This window comes from Lipotes vexillifer, unplaced genomic scaffold (assembly GCF_000442215.2).
Source record: "Lipotes vexillifer unplaced genomic scaffold, Lipotes_vexillifer_v1.1 scaffold1306, whole genome shotgun sequence".
Taxonomy (NCBI): Eukaryota; Metazoa; Chordata; class Mammalia; order Artiodactyla; family Lipotidae; genus Lipotes; species Lipotes vexillifer.
The window spans coordinates 1,102,715-1,116,647 of record NW_006786512.1 but is presented as its reverse complement, the minus strand read 5'-3'; the positions used below and the strand labels follow the sequence as shown (position 1 = coordinate 1,116,647).

The window sequence follows — 13,933 nt, the reverse complement described above, 5'->3', positions numbered from 1 at the left end:
AGAGTGTCAGGTACAGAGCAAGTGCTCAATACATGTTTATTTGACTAGATTAAACCTGTTTTATAGACGGAAGAAATTAAACCTCGTAGATTAAATGACATGCCAACGTCACACAGCTGATGATGGTCAGAGCCTCTGTAATTCACATCTCCTGCCTCCTTTTCTATTGCCTCTATCATATGCGCTGTGCTTTCCTACACAAGCCTTTCTCCCACAGGATTTCTCTGCCTTGCTATAATACAAAACTAGATAGTTCTATCAATTTAGGAATTTCTCATGGTTATATTTTGGCATATGATTCAATACCACACATTTACACCGTAGGTCGATGATGAATCATCTTTCAATCTATTGGTTCTCACTTTGCTTAGGTCCTGAGCTTATAGTAAAGCTGAACTTCTCTCTTCTAACAGGGTCACTCCAAGACATAGCAGTGTGATGTTCCCCATCCCGAGACCGTGGAAGTGCTGACCAAGTCCCGGGCCTTGAACGTCCCGCTCAGCTCTGCTTCACGCAGTGAAGTCTACCATCAACAACTGATCCACCCCATCAGGCCTCTGCAATCCACCCCAAAGCTCCTCTCTCTTCTTTTTCTCTCTTCTCTGAATGGGTTTGTCATATTCCCATTTTAAACACTGTAAACCATCTTATTTTGTTTCTAGGAACTAGTCTCCTTATAGTGTCTAAACTCATTGTCCTAGTGCCTCTTTTCAAGTTGGGTTTCAGGGAAACCTGATATCCTTGTTTAGGGGAAAAAGTTCAAAGGGATGAAGGCTGGGCTGGGCATCAAGGGATACAAGGGTCTCATGCTCCACGAAGTGTCCAAATCACCATGCTAGGCGATAACTTTCCGTGAACACAGACAATTTTTTTTTTTTTTTTTGCGGTACGCGGGCCTCTCACTGTTGTGGCCTCTCCCATTGCGTCCGGACGCGCAGGCTCAGTGGCCATGGCTCACGGGCCCAGCCACTCCACGGCATGTGGGATCTTCCTGGACCGGGGCACGAACCTGCGTCTCCTGCATCGGCAGGTGGACTCTCAACCACTGCGCCACCAGGGGAGCCCCGCGAACGACATTTCTGGTTAGATCTATCGCTCTAGTTCTCTTTCTGCGCTTTGCTGACTTTTGGGTCAAAAGCCGGAGTGCATATGGTAATAAAACATGTGGGTCTTAATACTATTACCTATCCACATCCCATGCTTTTGGAGCAGGGGTTCTCAACTGGGGGCAATTTTGTACCCACACCCAGGGATATTTGGTGATGTCTACAGACCTTTCCTGTTGTCACAACTGGGGTGGGTGGAGGGAGAGGCGCTACTGGTATACAGTAGATTGAGGCCAGGGGTGCTGCTAAGCCTCCTACGTGGCCAGGACATCACCACCACCACCCCCGCCCCATACAACAAAGAATAATGATCCTGCCTGAAGTGCCAACACCACTGAGGCCGAGAAACTCGGCTCTGGGTTCTTACTCCCACTGGCTTTATCTCAGAGGGGTCTTTCCCCTCTATGCTGGAGCATTCCCTTTGCTGCGTGGCTTCACTCTGTTTTCTGTTTCGTTCATCGACTCTCTCGCGTGTTTTCTAGTTCCCAGCGGGCAGGCACTATTTCCCACATTGCTCCTGCTGCCATCGTGCTACTCACTGTTGTCGTGTGGGAAGCATGTGGGAGGGTCTTGGCAAGTCCAGGCAGCTAAACCCAAATCAAAGACGCTCAAGAATGAAAGCTCTTCCTACAGAATGATCCAATTACATTTCACCTTAAGAGATAAAGGCTTACAAATGATGAAAGGTGACTCTCTTCAGCAATACGCAAGGATGGAAACACAAGCTCACAGGCTGCTGTGCTCCTTCCTTGAAGGACTGGCCAATAAACTCTCTCCCTTTGCTGCCTGTCCCCACCGCCCCCCAAGCAGCCTCCTATTTCTCTCTTTAGACCGGGAAAGGGGATTCTGAGAGTGTTTCCCCCATGCTACGGCCTTAATGTCTAACTGCTGTTATGTGCACCTGTACCTGGCCTTCCCAGACCCCGTGAGGCTTTATACCTTCTTTGATTTTCCCAGCCAAATCATCTGGACTCCGTGAGAGAGTGAAAAGCTGGAAACAAGTTGGGGAAAGCAGACTCTCTGAGAGGGAACCCTAGCTCTCCAAAGATTCCAAGAGCTGTGGGCTACAAGAAGGGGAGGCTTGCACCCTGGCTTCACTGCTTAGATTTTTTGGCAGCACTTTTTTTTTTACTAGCTGGAAGATGACCCAGCCAAATGGCATGCAGGCCTTACCAATTCCCTCATTCCTATATTCAGGGGATGAGCTGCTGAGTGCAGCATCTGCTGGGAATTTTCAGAGAAACCCAAGACAGAAGGACCTGTGAAGACCTGTCCTATAAACAGTGGAAACACTGAGGACAAACAGAGAAAGAAAACAGTTTCAAGAGGGAAGTAGGGAAGAAAATGTTTCAAGGAAAACATGTAGAGATGCGAACAGCTGCCTTTGGTGCCTTTTTACAGCAGCATTGCAAATTAAGATCTGTGTTACCTACTCCTTGCTCTCTTTTTGTGTCCCACTTACACATACCTTTTTATTTTTAGAAAGAGTCTATTTTCGTGTGTGTGTTCCATTAGAGATTAATATTTCTTTGACTACATACCACATGTAAGGGGTCAGGCATATTTTGAGAACTTAGCTAATGAAAAATGAAGCTGTTCTCTAGCACAGATAACCAACTATCAACAAACCATTAATCGTATTTGCTACAGAAATGCACAACACACCTGCATAACTTTTGCACCAAACCGAATTCTAGCCAACTGTTGCTCCTCCAGACACAGAGAGGTCTGCTGGGTAGTTAGGAGATGCTTGGGACTCAGCTGGGCCAAACAGTTGGCCTTCTGGTTAATTCTCCCAGGAGCAAAATGACTACCGGGATAAAAATGGATCTTCTGTCCTCTCTTAATTACAGATAAGGCTTATTTAAAAAGCAAGAAGCAGACATTTCAGAGAATAGGATCTGTGAACAAGATGAAGTCATCCAAGCAATGCTATACCTAGGAACTAGACTTGTTATTATTTACATTGTATAGTCCAGGAAGCTGAGACCCCCCCCCTCATCCCCTCCCCCCTCTACAAAAGGACAATGCCTTTTAAAATTCACACTCTGAGGCAAAAGGAGACAGGTCACCTCCCTCAAAGTGCCCCACCTTTCCCACTGTTATACAAGCATGAGTGATATTTCTATAAAAAAAAAAGGCTCACTGGTGAGCCTGTGTTTTGACTCTTCAGGCAAATTCGAAGCTGGATCTCAGCTGAAGCTTACCTCCCATGTTAGTGCCAAGCGGCTCACAGCAACATTGCTTAGTCCCATGACGATGGCAAAAAAGGAATTCAGATTCTTGTACTCCTTGCAGCTGAAACACAAGAGGCACGTACTGGAGTAAAATGCCACTTTTGAGTGAGATAAAAAAAAAATTAGAGTTTTATTTTCTGATGGTCATTAATATTCGGCAGGACTCCTTTATGAGAGCAGGCAGTGACAGATTTAATGCTCTGTGTAAGTTCCACTTGGGTGACCGTGTTCTGCCGTTTGATCTCTCACTGTAATTTTAGAAAGGTGATGGTTTGGGCCATCTAGGTTCAGGTTTTGAGGAGGAAGTTCCTAGAGATTGCTATTGTAATCCCAAAGCTTGCTAAAAGCCTTGTCGGACCTGGAGCGAAACATCTCAAGGGCTAGGAAGAGAGAAAGCAAAACGTCCTTGGAGACTTCCAGACTTTCAGGCTGAAGCTGGACACCTCAGGCTCTGGCAGCACGAGAGGGAACTAAGGAAAATCACACTGCTGCAGCCGTCAGGGCTCCTACCTGCCATGCAAATGCTTCCAATTTGTTGAAAAATGTCAACTTACAAATCATGATCCCTATATAGCTAATAACCTAAACAACTGACCAAAAAATGACCTTACTTTGTCTGTTTTACCAATGTCGATGAAGCTGGTCATTTTGAATCTGTACTTATGCCATTAGCTTTTATGAATATATATTTGGGAAGAATATTGTGGAACAATACCAAAGGTTCTTATTAGAATGCAAATATTTAGCCCAGGTACTTGGTTTAACTTGAAAAAAGAAAAAAAAAAAAAAAAAAAAGGAATCTTCGACTTCTTTATACCAGCTCCTTGCAAAGGGAAAGAAGGGTTCATTTTGCAAGGAGCACACATCCTTTACCACAAATCAATACCTTGGTTTAACTTAAAAAAAAAAAAAAAAAAAAAAAAAAAAAGGAATCTTCGACTTCTTTATACCAGCTCCTTGCAAAGGGAAAGAAGGGTTCATTTTGCAAGGAGCACACATCCTTTACCACAAATCAATACGGTTATCTAAGTTGACTACATCATAATTAAATCTTCTTTGGATTAGCATTTTCGCAAAAGGCTAATTGTTGCATTTGCTGCCTGCGTACTCCTTGCAGAGTGATTCATAAATGGTCTGTGTGGAAATGGGAAAACAGATGTAGAGGAGATATGGTGTGTCTCATGCACCGCTGAGGAAGCAGGCGGGGCCTTCGATGGGCCGGGGCGGTGGCTCTCAGGTCAGGGGCTGAGAGCAACTTCAGAGTCCCCGGACTGCAGGCAGCGAGGCTGGTCATGGACGTGTTTGCCTTTGTCCTATCTGTGCGATCGTGAAAGCACACGCAGGACTGCAGGGCTGCCTTTCTGCTCACTGCTCTGGTTACCGACTAACTTTATCACCTTAGGTAAGTCACGAAATTTCTCTCTGCCTCAGTCTCCTCACCTGTAAAAGGTGAGGATAACATTTGGACCCCCAACTTCACAAAGTTTGGGCAGGTCAAAGAGCTTCGATAGAATATATTGACGTTCTCTAAAAATATCACGTAAAACATGCCAACTGCCACTGATTTAAGATCTCATTTGTGTAGATCTCGGTTTCTGAGTCTACAGTCTTCTCCAGCTGGGTTGTGTGAAGAGTTCTACTGTGTAGGACGGCGCAGGTTAAATGACATAAACCAATTTATTCCAAAGGCCAAATCCACCCATAATCAGAAGGAAGAGAGATAAGAAAGGCAAAGACATTAAAAAAAAAAAAATTCCTGAGTTTCTGAAAGGCTCTCCTATGTTGCCCTGTAAAATGGCAGGATTAGGCCCCCAAAGGTTTTCTGGTCTCCACGTCTGTGTGCAGACCTCCTCTCTCCCCGCTTGTTGCACTCAGCACTGCCAGGCTAAGGTGAGGAGAGAATGTGCTCCTGCTAGCAGGGAAGCACATGCTGTCACAGTTTCCAGTCATCTCCTTCCAAGTAAACGGAGGCATTTGTTCCCTGCGATAAGCCTCTTCAGGCTCCGGGGGGGAAAGTGGCTACACTCTGAACCAGAAATTCATAAGCAACATTTTACCAAATCTTTCTTTCAAAAGGCAGTTTTTCCAAATTAAGAGATACCAGCATTTGAATGCAAGAGATCTGGATATCCCGTTGAACTCCCAAATTTTGGCAAAATAATTCAAGGCATTTGGCAAGCTGACATGTGGAAAACGTCAGGCAGCGTTTGCTTCTTTGTTTAGCTCTGGAAATCAGACTCTGTATGGGATCTAAACTCTTTGGCTCAAGAAAACTGCCCAGCTGGGGTCACTTGTGCTCCCCACCTTCCTGTGCTGGAGCTCCCTGGGTTGAGAAAAGAAAGAAGTCTCCCAGCCACAGCCACAGCCGCATTTAGCATTTTATTTTTAGCACTGTGGTGATACCAAAAACAAGGAAGTAAACAGGAGGCTGTCAGGCATATCTAAATAGCAGGAGAAGATTAAATTCATTTCAGGGAGAAATCTAACTGGCCCCTGCAGTAAATAAATTGTTTCCCATGAAGTGCTGTTAAATAGAATATTTATAAGATGCTTGCTTTTTCTGATGTTTATGGAGATGATTTTCATGGACCAGGTTAGCTCGCCTTTATGCATTTTATGGATTTTATGCCGGCTGAGTCGGATGCACGGCTGTACGTGCATGTCCCCACTGCCCTCTACTGGCAAGAACGTGTCGAGTTAGACCTGGACTCGCCCAGCCTTTCCAACAGAATTTTGTGCAGAACTTTGCTGAAGGAGTCGTTTATGCGGAAGGAGGCACGAAGTCTGAGTAGTTCAGAGCAAAAAGAGGTCACGATTTTAACTCGAGCGTCAGTGCTGCAGGATGTTAATTTATATATTGGTGTCAAGTATTACAAAAGCTAGACAAAACACATCTTTCGCAAGAGTTCAGTGATTCTTACGCCCCTCTGGTTGGTCCTGGTACATAAGGAGATTTTTCTATCTCGCTTTTCTTTTTAAGGTGTAATCTAAGGGGACAAAATGAAAACACAGCGCAAACGTTTTTGTCTCTCCAAGTGGATGATACTTACTGGGCCGCGATCTTAATGAATTTTTTTAAGAGCTGAACACGCTTGCTAGGCTGGGAGCAAAGGCAAATCTCAGTGACAACCCAAAACTGAATTTCATTAAACCTCCTGAGGAACAAATCCAAGTTTGCTGTGGTCTTTTTAAAGTGATGCCTTCCAAATGTGTGATAGATTAGCTCCAGCTAGAAGAAAGGAAAACAATGTCACGTCTTTGTTTTTATTTTTATTTATTTATTTATTAATTTTTAAAAAAAATTTTTATTTTTTTGCGGTACGCGGGCCTCTCACTGTTGTGGCCTCTCCCGTTGCGGAGCACAGGCTTCGGACGCGCAGGCCCAGCGGCCATGGCTCACAGGCCCAGTCGCTCCGCGGCATGTGGGAATCTTCCCGGACCGGGGCACGAACCCATGTCCCCGGCATCGGCAGGCGGACTCTCAACCACTGCGCCACCAGGGAAGCCCATGTCTTTGTTTTTAAATCAAAACACCAGCTTGGCTCCTCCCTTTGACGTGACAAATTGATACTGGTCAGCAAATGTGAATACGGTCACTGACCAGGATTCAACCTGAACTTCAACTTGCAGATCTTAATGGCTCAATGAGCCTTGTTGAATCTGTTAACTATAAACTAGGTGCCACTGGCTTAATGTTCACAGGAAGCCAGAGCTCGCTGTAAATCATAAAGATTTTTCTTTAACACTTAAAGGCTTTATAACAGCCTTTATTAATGGACTCAATGATTTTAAAAAACCCTCGCGTGGCTCCCACACATTGCAGCACGTATTAACATTTACAGGCTGCATCCAGAATTGCCACGATACCTACGAATGAATGCTCTAAATGGAGCACCTTACCTCATGCACACAGCTGAAGAGGTCCCAGTCATAAACTGTCATCTGGTATGCCAAATCTTTGGAGCTCATCAATTCAAAAGTTCCCATTGTTCCAACAGTTGGGCCCTCCTGCTCTGGCAAGGGAGTCTATGAATAATAATGCAAAAATGTATCGGAATCGCAAAACAGACACGCTGAGTGCTGTCAGGACTTTGAGGGAAAAGGATTCTGGAGAGGCTTTCAGGAATATCTTGAAACTGATTTTACCCAGAGGAGAAAAATGCCTTTGCTCTTAATGCTCACTTGCTTCTGTGCCATTTTTATAGTAATCATCATCACTCTAATCAATTCCACTGACTGAAAAATGTGGACCATGGCAAATAAGATTCAGTGAAGACTGACCCATGAAAGTTCTCTTCTGCATGGGCCTGGGAGCTCCCGGGGAATGATTCCTTTTCCCTGACAAACATGTAAGCAGCCCTTAAGGACTTTCTTCTCCTATTTCCCACTGAAGCCATTCCAAAGCAGGTACTGGCACGGTGGTTTTGGATGTTTAGCTACAGGGCTACTTACTACTGCAGGGGCTGGTAACAGTGGTAAAGTTGCTGCATCTCCATTTCTCATAACACGCTGCCTGGGGTACTAGGTGACAGAGGGCTATGTGATTACATGTGATTATATATGATGTCCAATTGCTCCACTTTCTGAGCTAGGAATGACAGTCACATGGTCATGGTGTTTTGGGCTAGGCATCAGAAAACTAAACTGCTACTTTCTGGAAGACCACTGGTCAAGACTTTCCATCCAACTTACTTATCTCATTTTTATTTTACGGGAAATGAGTTATAGTGCTTTTCCTTAATAAGATGAGTGGTTTGTATACATTAGAAACTTACGTATAATATATTAATACCTATTGATCTATAATAATATGTTTAAAGTTACAAAAGTCACACGAATTAAAAGATAATTTCCCCAATATGATGCTAAACATATTTGGATATTCAATATTTATGTTGGAAGTACTAATATCGTTCACATTCTATTATAATCATCACCTATAACCTTGACAGTCTATGAATGGCCACTGCATTCCGGGCATTTGAAAGTTTGCAGTTTAAAAAAGGAGTCAGCCCTGACCAGCAAGTACAGCACTGCACGCCAGTAAAGAGTCAGCTGCTGGCATTCATTTGCACGTATAAAGGGATGGACAGAAGCATCAAAAAACACCTGACTCCCAGATACACGGAGAAACAGGTGAGGAAACATGAATGGGCTTTTTGAGAGTTAGTAGGCGTTTGGAATGAATGTGTGGCCTGAAGAGGTTCTTGGAGAAAGAGATGGGCTTGAAAAGATGAAACAGACAAAACTGGGTGGGTTTAGAATGGCAAAGTTTTCCCTGAGTATCCAGGATGGTCTGTCATAGGTTGAAGGATGGCGTGAGAGGCATGAAGATGAGGAAGCCGTCATGAAACTTACTTGGCAGGAACAGAGAGCTCAGGGGAACCAAATGGACAGCTTGAACAGCTTTAGAAAGTCTTTGAGTACCAGATGGGAGTTAGGGTTTTGAAACAGACCAGGTTAGTGCCAGTTTTAGAGAGCAACAGATTCTAAATGTAAACCCCACCCTAATTACATAGACTTGAACGATTCCCTAATCCCTTGACTGTCTGTTTCTAGCTCTGATGAGTTGGGGCCCCAGTACCTAGTACCCAGGCTTGTTAAGGGAATTGGATGGGAATAATTGAAGTGCAGCACGTGAGCACAGTGCCTAGCACAGAGAAGGTCCCCACCGTCCCCTCCGAATTAGTTCCCTTCCCAGCTCTGCTGCACCAATGCAGAGACGGGGAAGTGTGATGAGTACAGGACCCGGATGTATGAGCCAAATACTGTTGTTCCTGATTCACTTTATTTAGGGCACAGACAGCATGGAAGAAAAACCATTATTCCAATGTTTTAAAACTTAGGGAACCGACCGGAAGCTGATGGGCAAGTAGCTTATGGAAGCAAATAAGGAGAATGGTTTCAAGCGGGGTAGGTCTTCTGCCTTCCCTCTCGCCCATCTGCTCTGCTGTGGACCTGCCCTCTATTCCTTGGGTTTGCTCTCTCCTCAGTCTAACTGACTCCTTATCTCTTTCCTTTGAGGTCTTATGGCTTTTCACAGAGGGGATAAATTAACCCAACAAATACAGGGACGATGCCATTAAATTCTTTTAGTCATGGAGGCTGGTACATCATCCTGAATCCCTTTTGAGAGAAAAACAGAAACCCCTGTTGAATCTCTACTTTTTTTGAGTGAACAGGGCTCACCAAGCAAAGGGCAGGCCGATCCTTCCCTCCATGAACCACCAGAGAGGCAATCTGAGTAGCACAGAGGGCTCCTCTAACTGAAGTGGGGAATTAACATGCTGGCCCCATAGGAAGCAATTCCTTGGACCATTTTCTCATAGATATCCCTGTGGAAGTTTCCTTACAGATGAAGTGTAGCAGAGCCTATGTAGGGTCTGCATTACACAGACAGATCTGAAAAGTGCCCACACAGAGGCAAAGAACTCCTATAGACTGATTCTCTCTCTCTGCTCTTTTTGAGAGCTGATTTCTCTGTTAAGCCTGGATGGTGGTGACTGGGAGAATAGCACTGTTACCCTCCCATTGTCCAGATGAGGCAACTAAGACATTAAAAGGATGTGCTGATTGTCAGTGACAAAGAGATGGCTAAAGCAAGCTGCCACCTCAGCATCCTCTTTCCTCGTGCTCCCACACCTCTGTGCCTAGCTCTGCAATGGCATTTGTCACATTGGAGACTCATTACACTCTGGTGTCCCACACTATACTGTGAGCTCCCTGAGGCACAAGGACCATGATGGATTCATCTTCAAGACCATCCTAGAGCCAGAAACATCCGCCTGGAATGATACAGTATAGGCCCTAAATAAAAACCTAAGGAGCTAGTGAATGGATCAAAGTATTTAGAACGAAATTACAGTGCCATGGGGTTTTATTGTAAGTTGCTCTATAGTGACATTTATGTTTAAAATGTCAAGAAAGTAAAGCTCTAGAATCCAAGCCCTCAGGCAACTAGGATAAATTACTGGCACTCTACTGATTCTAGACAACACTTCAGCACTACAATTTGTTCTGTTCCAGGCTGTCTGTGTTAGTTTCATCTCCCAATCTGACCATAATTGTCTTAAGGGCAGAGGCTCTGGGACACTGGTTTAGTGTCACACAGAAGCTAGCACTTCATAAGTATGTGTTGATGGATCAAAGGTTTGGCCAACATTCTGTACTGCAGGGGCATCCTGTATGCGACTCTTCCTAGATGGACTGTCCTCAAAGAAATCTTTAGAAAGCCAGAAAAGGAGCTCCGTGCCTACAGTTTTGCGAGGCAGGGAGAGCTCGACCACTCCTTAGAAACAACAGCATAGCTGGCAGCCCAGTGAATGGCAGAGCACCGACGGGGAAGAAATTAAGCAGGTTCTCGTCTGGCTACTTGCTGCAAAGTAAACTCCCTGCAATTACTCCGGCCTTAAAGTGGAAGACGAGCAAGGACTAAGAACTTGTAAGGCTGAAGGGTTGTGTGCAAATAAACAGAGGCTTAAAAAGTTAGTATCTGCCCCCACAGGGAGCTGGAGATGGTCCACACTCTCCATCTCTACACCACATCATCAGACACTGCGGCCAAGGACCAGCCGGCAAGAGAGGCCTGAGCGCTGTGTGGCAAACACATCATGTGGCACCTTTGGCAGGGCTCTGGCTGAACTGGCTTTTGATGGCTTTCGCTTCCAGAAGAGAGCAGTGTAACTCATCCACGCCATTTCTTGCCCCCAATCCCTCAATACTGGGACATATTTATTTTTCAGGAAGCCATGAATGTAGATGATGAAAAATATACGAAAAGAACTGGGGGCAGACTCAGATCACACAGCGCTGGTGGTTGGTTGAGTGAGGCAAGGGTGCTCACGGGCCAGACGGATGAGGGAGGGACGGGAGAACTAACGCCCCTTCTGTGAAGCTCCCCTCCAGGTGAATTCAAGATGTTGCAAAATCTGCTCGGCTGTGAGTGCACAAAATAGCTCTCCCCAAACTGGAAGGTCAGAATCATGATGAGGCTAAACAAGCTCTAAAAAGTCCAAGGAGGGGAATCTTGATTTACTACAATGTCTGATCTGATTAAACTGAACGTATTCACGCGTCACTTATGTATTTAAGTTTTCCCCCTAAAACACAATGCGGTTTTCCCTGTAGCGCCCGTGTTGCACTTCTCTTGGTAAAGAAGCCCGGTGTGTCTCAAGATGGAAAAAACTAGTCCTCTATCCCCTGAACTGGCCCCACAGGCTCTCTTAAGATACTCTGGTAGCTGCTCACTTCTATGCCTGTTTACAGGAGAAATAGAAATGAACCCTACCAGCTGCAAAAAGAAGGGCGGGCCAGTCACTTATTAGCAAGGGCCGATTAAGCCTTTACTCACAGAGAGCTGGGTGGGGCCGCGAACACTGTTTTGGAGACTTAGGAAAGACGGCTGGCCTCTGAGATTTCCTACACAAGATGGAGAGAGCCCGTTCAGGGAACAGCATTTTCCCTGGACCGGAGAGTGGCTCTGCCATAATGCATTTCTACATCCCCCCTACGGGGTAGGATAAATTGCAACATCTTGTCTTAAAACGTTATTTCTATCCTGGTGTCTAAGTATTCAGATTCTTAATAGTAATATTTAAACCGGGGACATTTCAAGGACGTGAATTACTACAAAGAGTTCTGAAAGCTGAATTATGCCCCAGTAGTGGTGTTACTTGGCGAATTTCCACAAAGGAAAATCTAAAGCTCAGAGCATCTCAAATGAACACCTGAGGCTTACCTGATAGACTGCAGAAAAGAAAAAGACAATCAGTGTTCAAGATTTTTTAGCAACTAGGTTCAACGTGACTGCAAAATTAAGCTCCAGACAAGTTTTTCTGATTGCAGACGCTGCTCTGAGGTGGCCATCCACACCTACCAGTGAATCGAATTTCTCTCGCGGGCAAGCAAACAGGCGTCCATTAATAGTGAGCGTCGTAAATACTGAAACATCATTAGGTTTGAGCACCACCTTTTCTGTGAACATAAAAAGCAAGAGATTGCCTATTAAATGCACCTGAGATTTGCTGCACTGCCCTAATCACACCAACAGATCGCCAGCTTGGTGGATTACCGGAACACGCAGAGTGACTGCATAAAATATAGTACTGAAGGAACCCACTGAATAAAAGAGACACAGCATTCGTGCAGGCACACGACACTCAGGATGCCGTCAGAAATGACCACAAAACAGGAACGGAAATACCCGAGGGTCAATTCACCCAGTTCTGCATACAAAAACCGCACCTGCTTTTTAAAAAACAAGTTACGCTTCCAGATGGAGCTGACATAACTTTTAGAAAACTTAGGGGGTTTCTGAGATCCCACATGACTTTAGATGTAAAATTTATTACCGTTTTATCACTCATTCCCTAATTTGGAGGGCAACTGCCTTATTAGATTAAGTCTTCGATATTTAAAAGATAATCCATACAATAAATATTTAGCATTTACTGTATGCTGGACACTGCTCTAGGCACTGAGGATACAGAAGAGAACAATACAGGGAAAAAAACCCAAAACAGTCCAGAAAGAGCTTATATCATAGTGAGGGATGCAGATAGTGCCAAGGTACCAGAGAGTAAGCAGTGAGGAGAAGAAAACAGTGTAGCAGGGAAGGAGGCTAGGAAGTATGTATAAGGGGGAATTTTAGAAAGGGAACTGGAGAAAGGAAGGAGGGGGCCTCCATGAGACAATGACACTTGGCGGGAAACCTGGAGGAAGTGAAGGAGGCACCTGGATAGCTATGGCAAGAGTGTGCCAGAGGGATCATCACGGCAGACAGACGTCCTGGGTCGTGTGTGCCGGGAACAGAAACGGAAGGGGATATCTTGGGAATCCAAGATGCATTTAAAAATCCTACATCAGTGGAATCATTTGTCTTCAAACACGGCAGGGATGGCTCACCCGATCCTGAAGGATGTTCCAGTAACTATCAAATCATACTGGACCAGCTAGCCTGACGGCTCTCTCCTCCAGGCTCTCACTGCAATGCATGCAGACCCTTCCGAAACTCTTGCCGGCATGGACTCTAATTATCTATTTATTGTCTCCCGCCTCACCAGCCTGTGAGCAACCTGGAGGCCCAGGGCTGTGTCCAACACCTCCTCTCCTCTCACAGCCACACTAAGTGGCCAGAAACTATATGAAGAATGAATAAACGACATTTCAGGAAAGCACAGAGCAGTCTAGTAATCCTGCGAGGGAAGAGACTTCTCGTTTTGTTTGACGAGCTGAGTTCCTACCCTCTCTACTGGGAAAGGAGGAAAACCATCATCAACTGAAAAGAACCAGCCTATGGCCACCTCCGACTTCAGACTTGTGAAAACCTACAGCCTTTAGCTAGAAAAGCCAGGTGCCTTCTTAGGGCCCACATTTCTCAGAGCTCCAAGGTCTTAAAGTTTTTTTTTTTTTTTTTTTTTTTTTTAATTGCAGTATGGTTGATACAGTGTTGCGTTATTTCAGGTATACAGCAAAGTGATTCAGTACTACATATATACATATAGACACAGGTATTTACATGTATAAATTGTTTTTCAATTCTTTTCCATTATATGTTATTACAGCCTTAAGCTTTTTTGTTTAGGGTTTATA

General features: G+C 44.8%; 1 protein-coding gene across 5 annotated transcripts in view; it reads right to left on the bottom strand.

The window, feature by feature from the left end:
- RAPGEF4 (Rap guanine nucleotide exchange factor 4) overlaps positions 1-13,933 on the bottom strand; it is a 352,267-nt gene that overhangs the window by 18,121 nt on the left and 320,213 nt on the right. For all 5 annotated transcript variants that reach the window (XM_007458842.1, XM_007458843.1, XM_007458844.1 and 2 more), the window contains 4 exons: positions 12,219-12,316; positions 7,244-7,369; positions 6,394-6,572; positions 3,314-3,404 (listed from right to left, as the gene is read on the bottom strand). In XM_007458842.1, the coding sequence (XP_007458904.1) occupies positions 3,314-3,404; positions 6,394-6,572; positions 7,244-7,369; positions 12,219-12,316 (494 nt within the window). The remainder of the gene's footprint in view (positions 1-3,313; positions 3,405-6,393; positions 6,573-7,243; positions 7,370-12,218; positions 12,317-13,933) is intronic.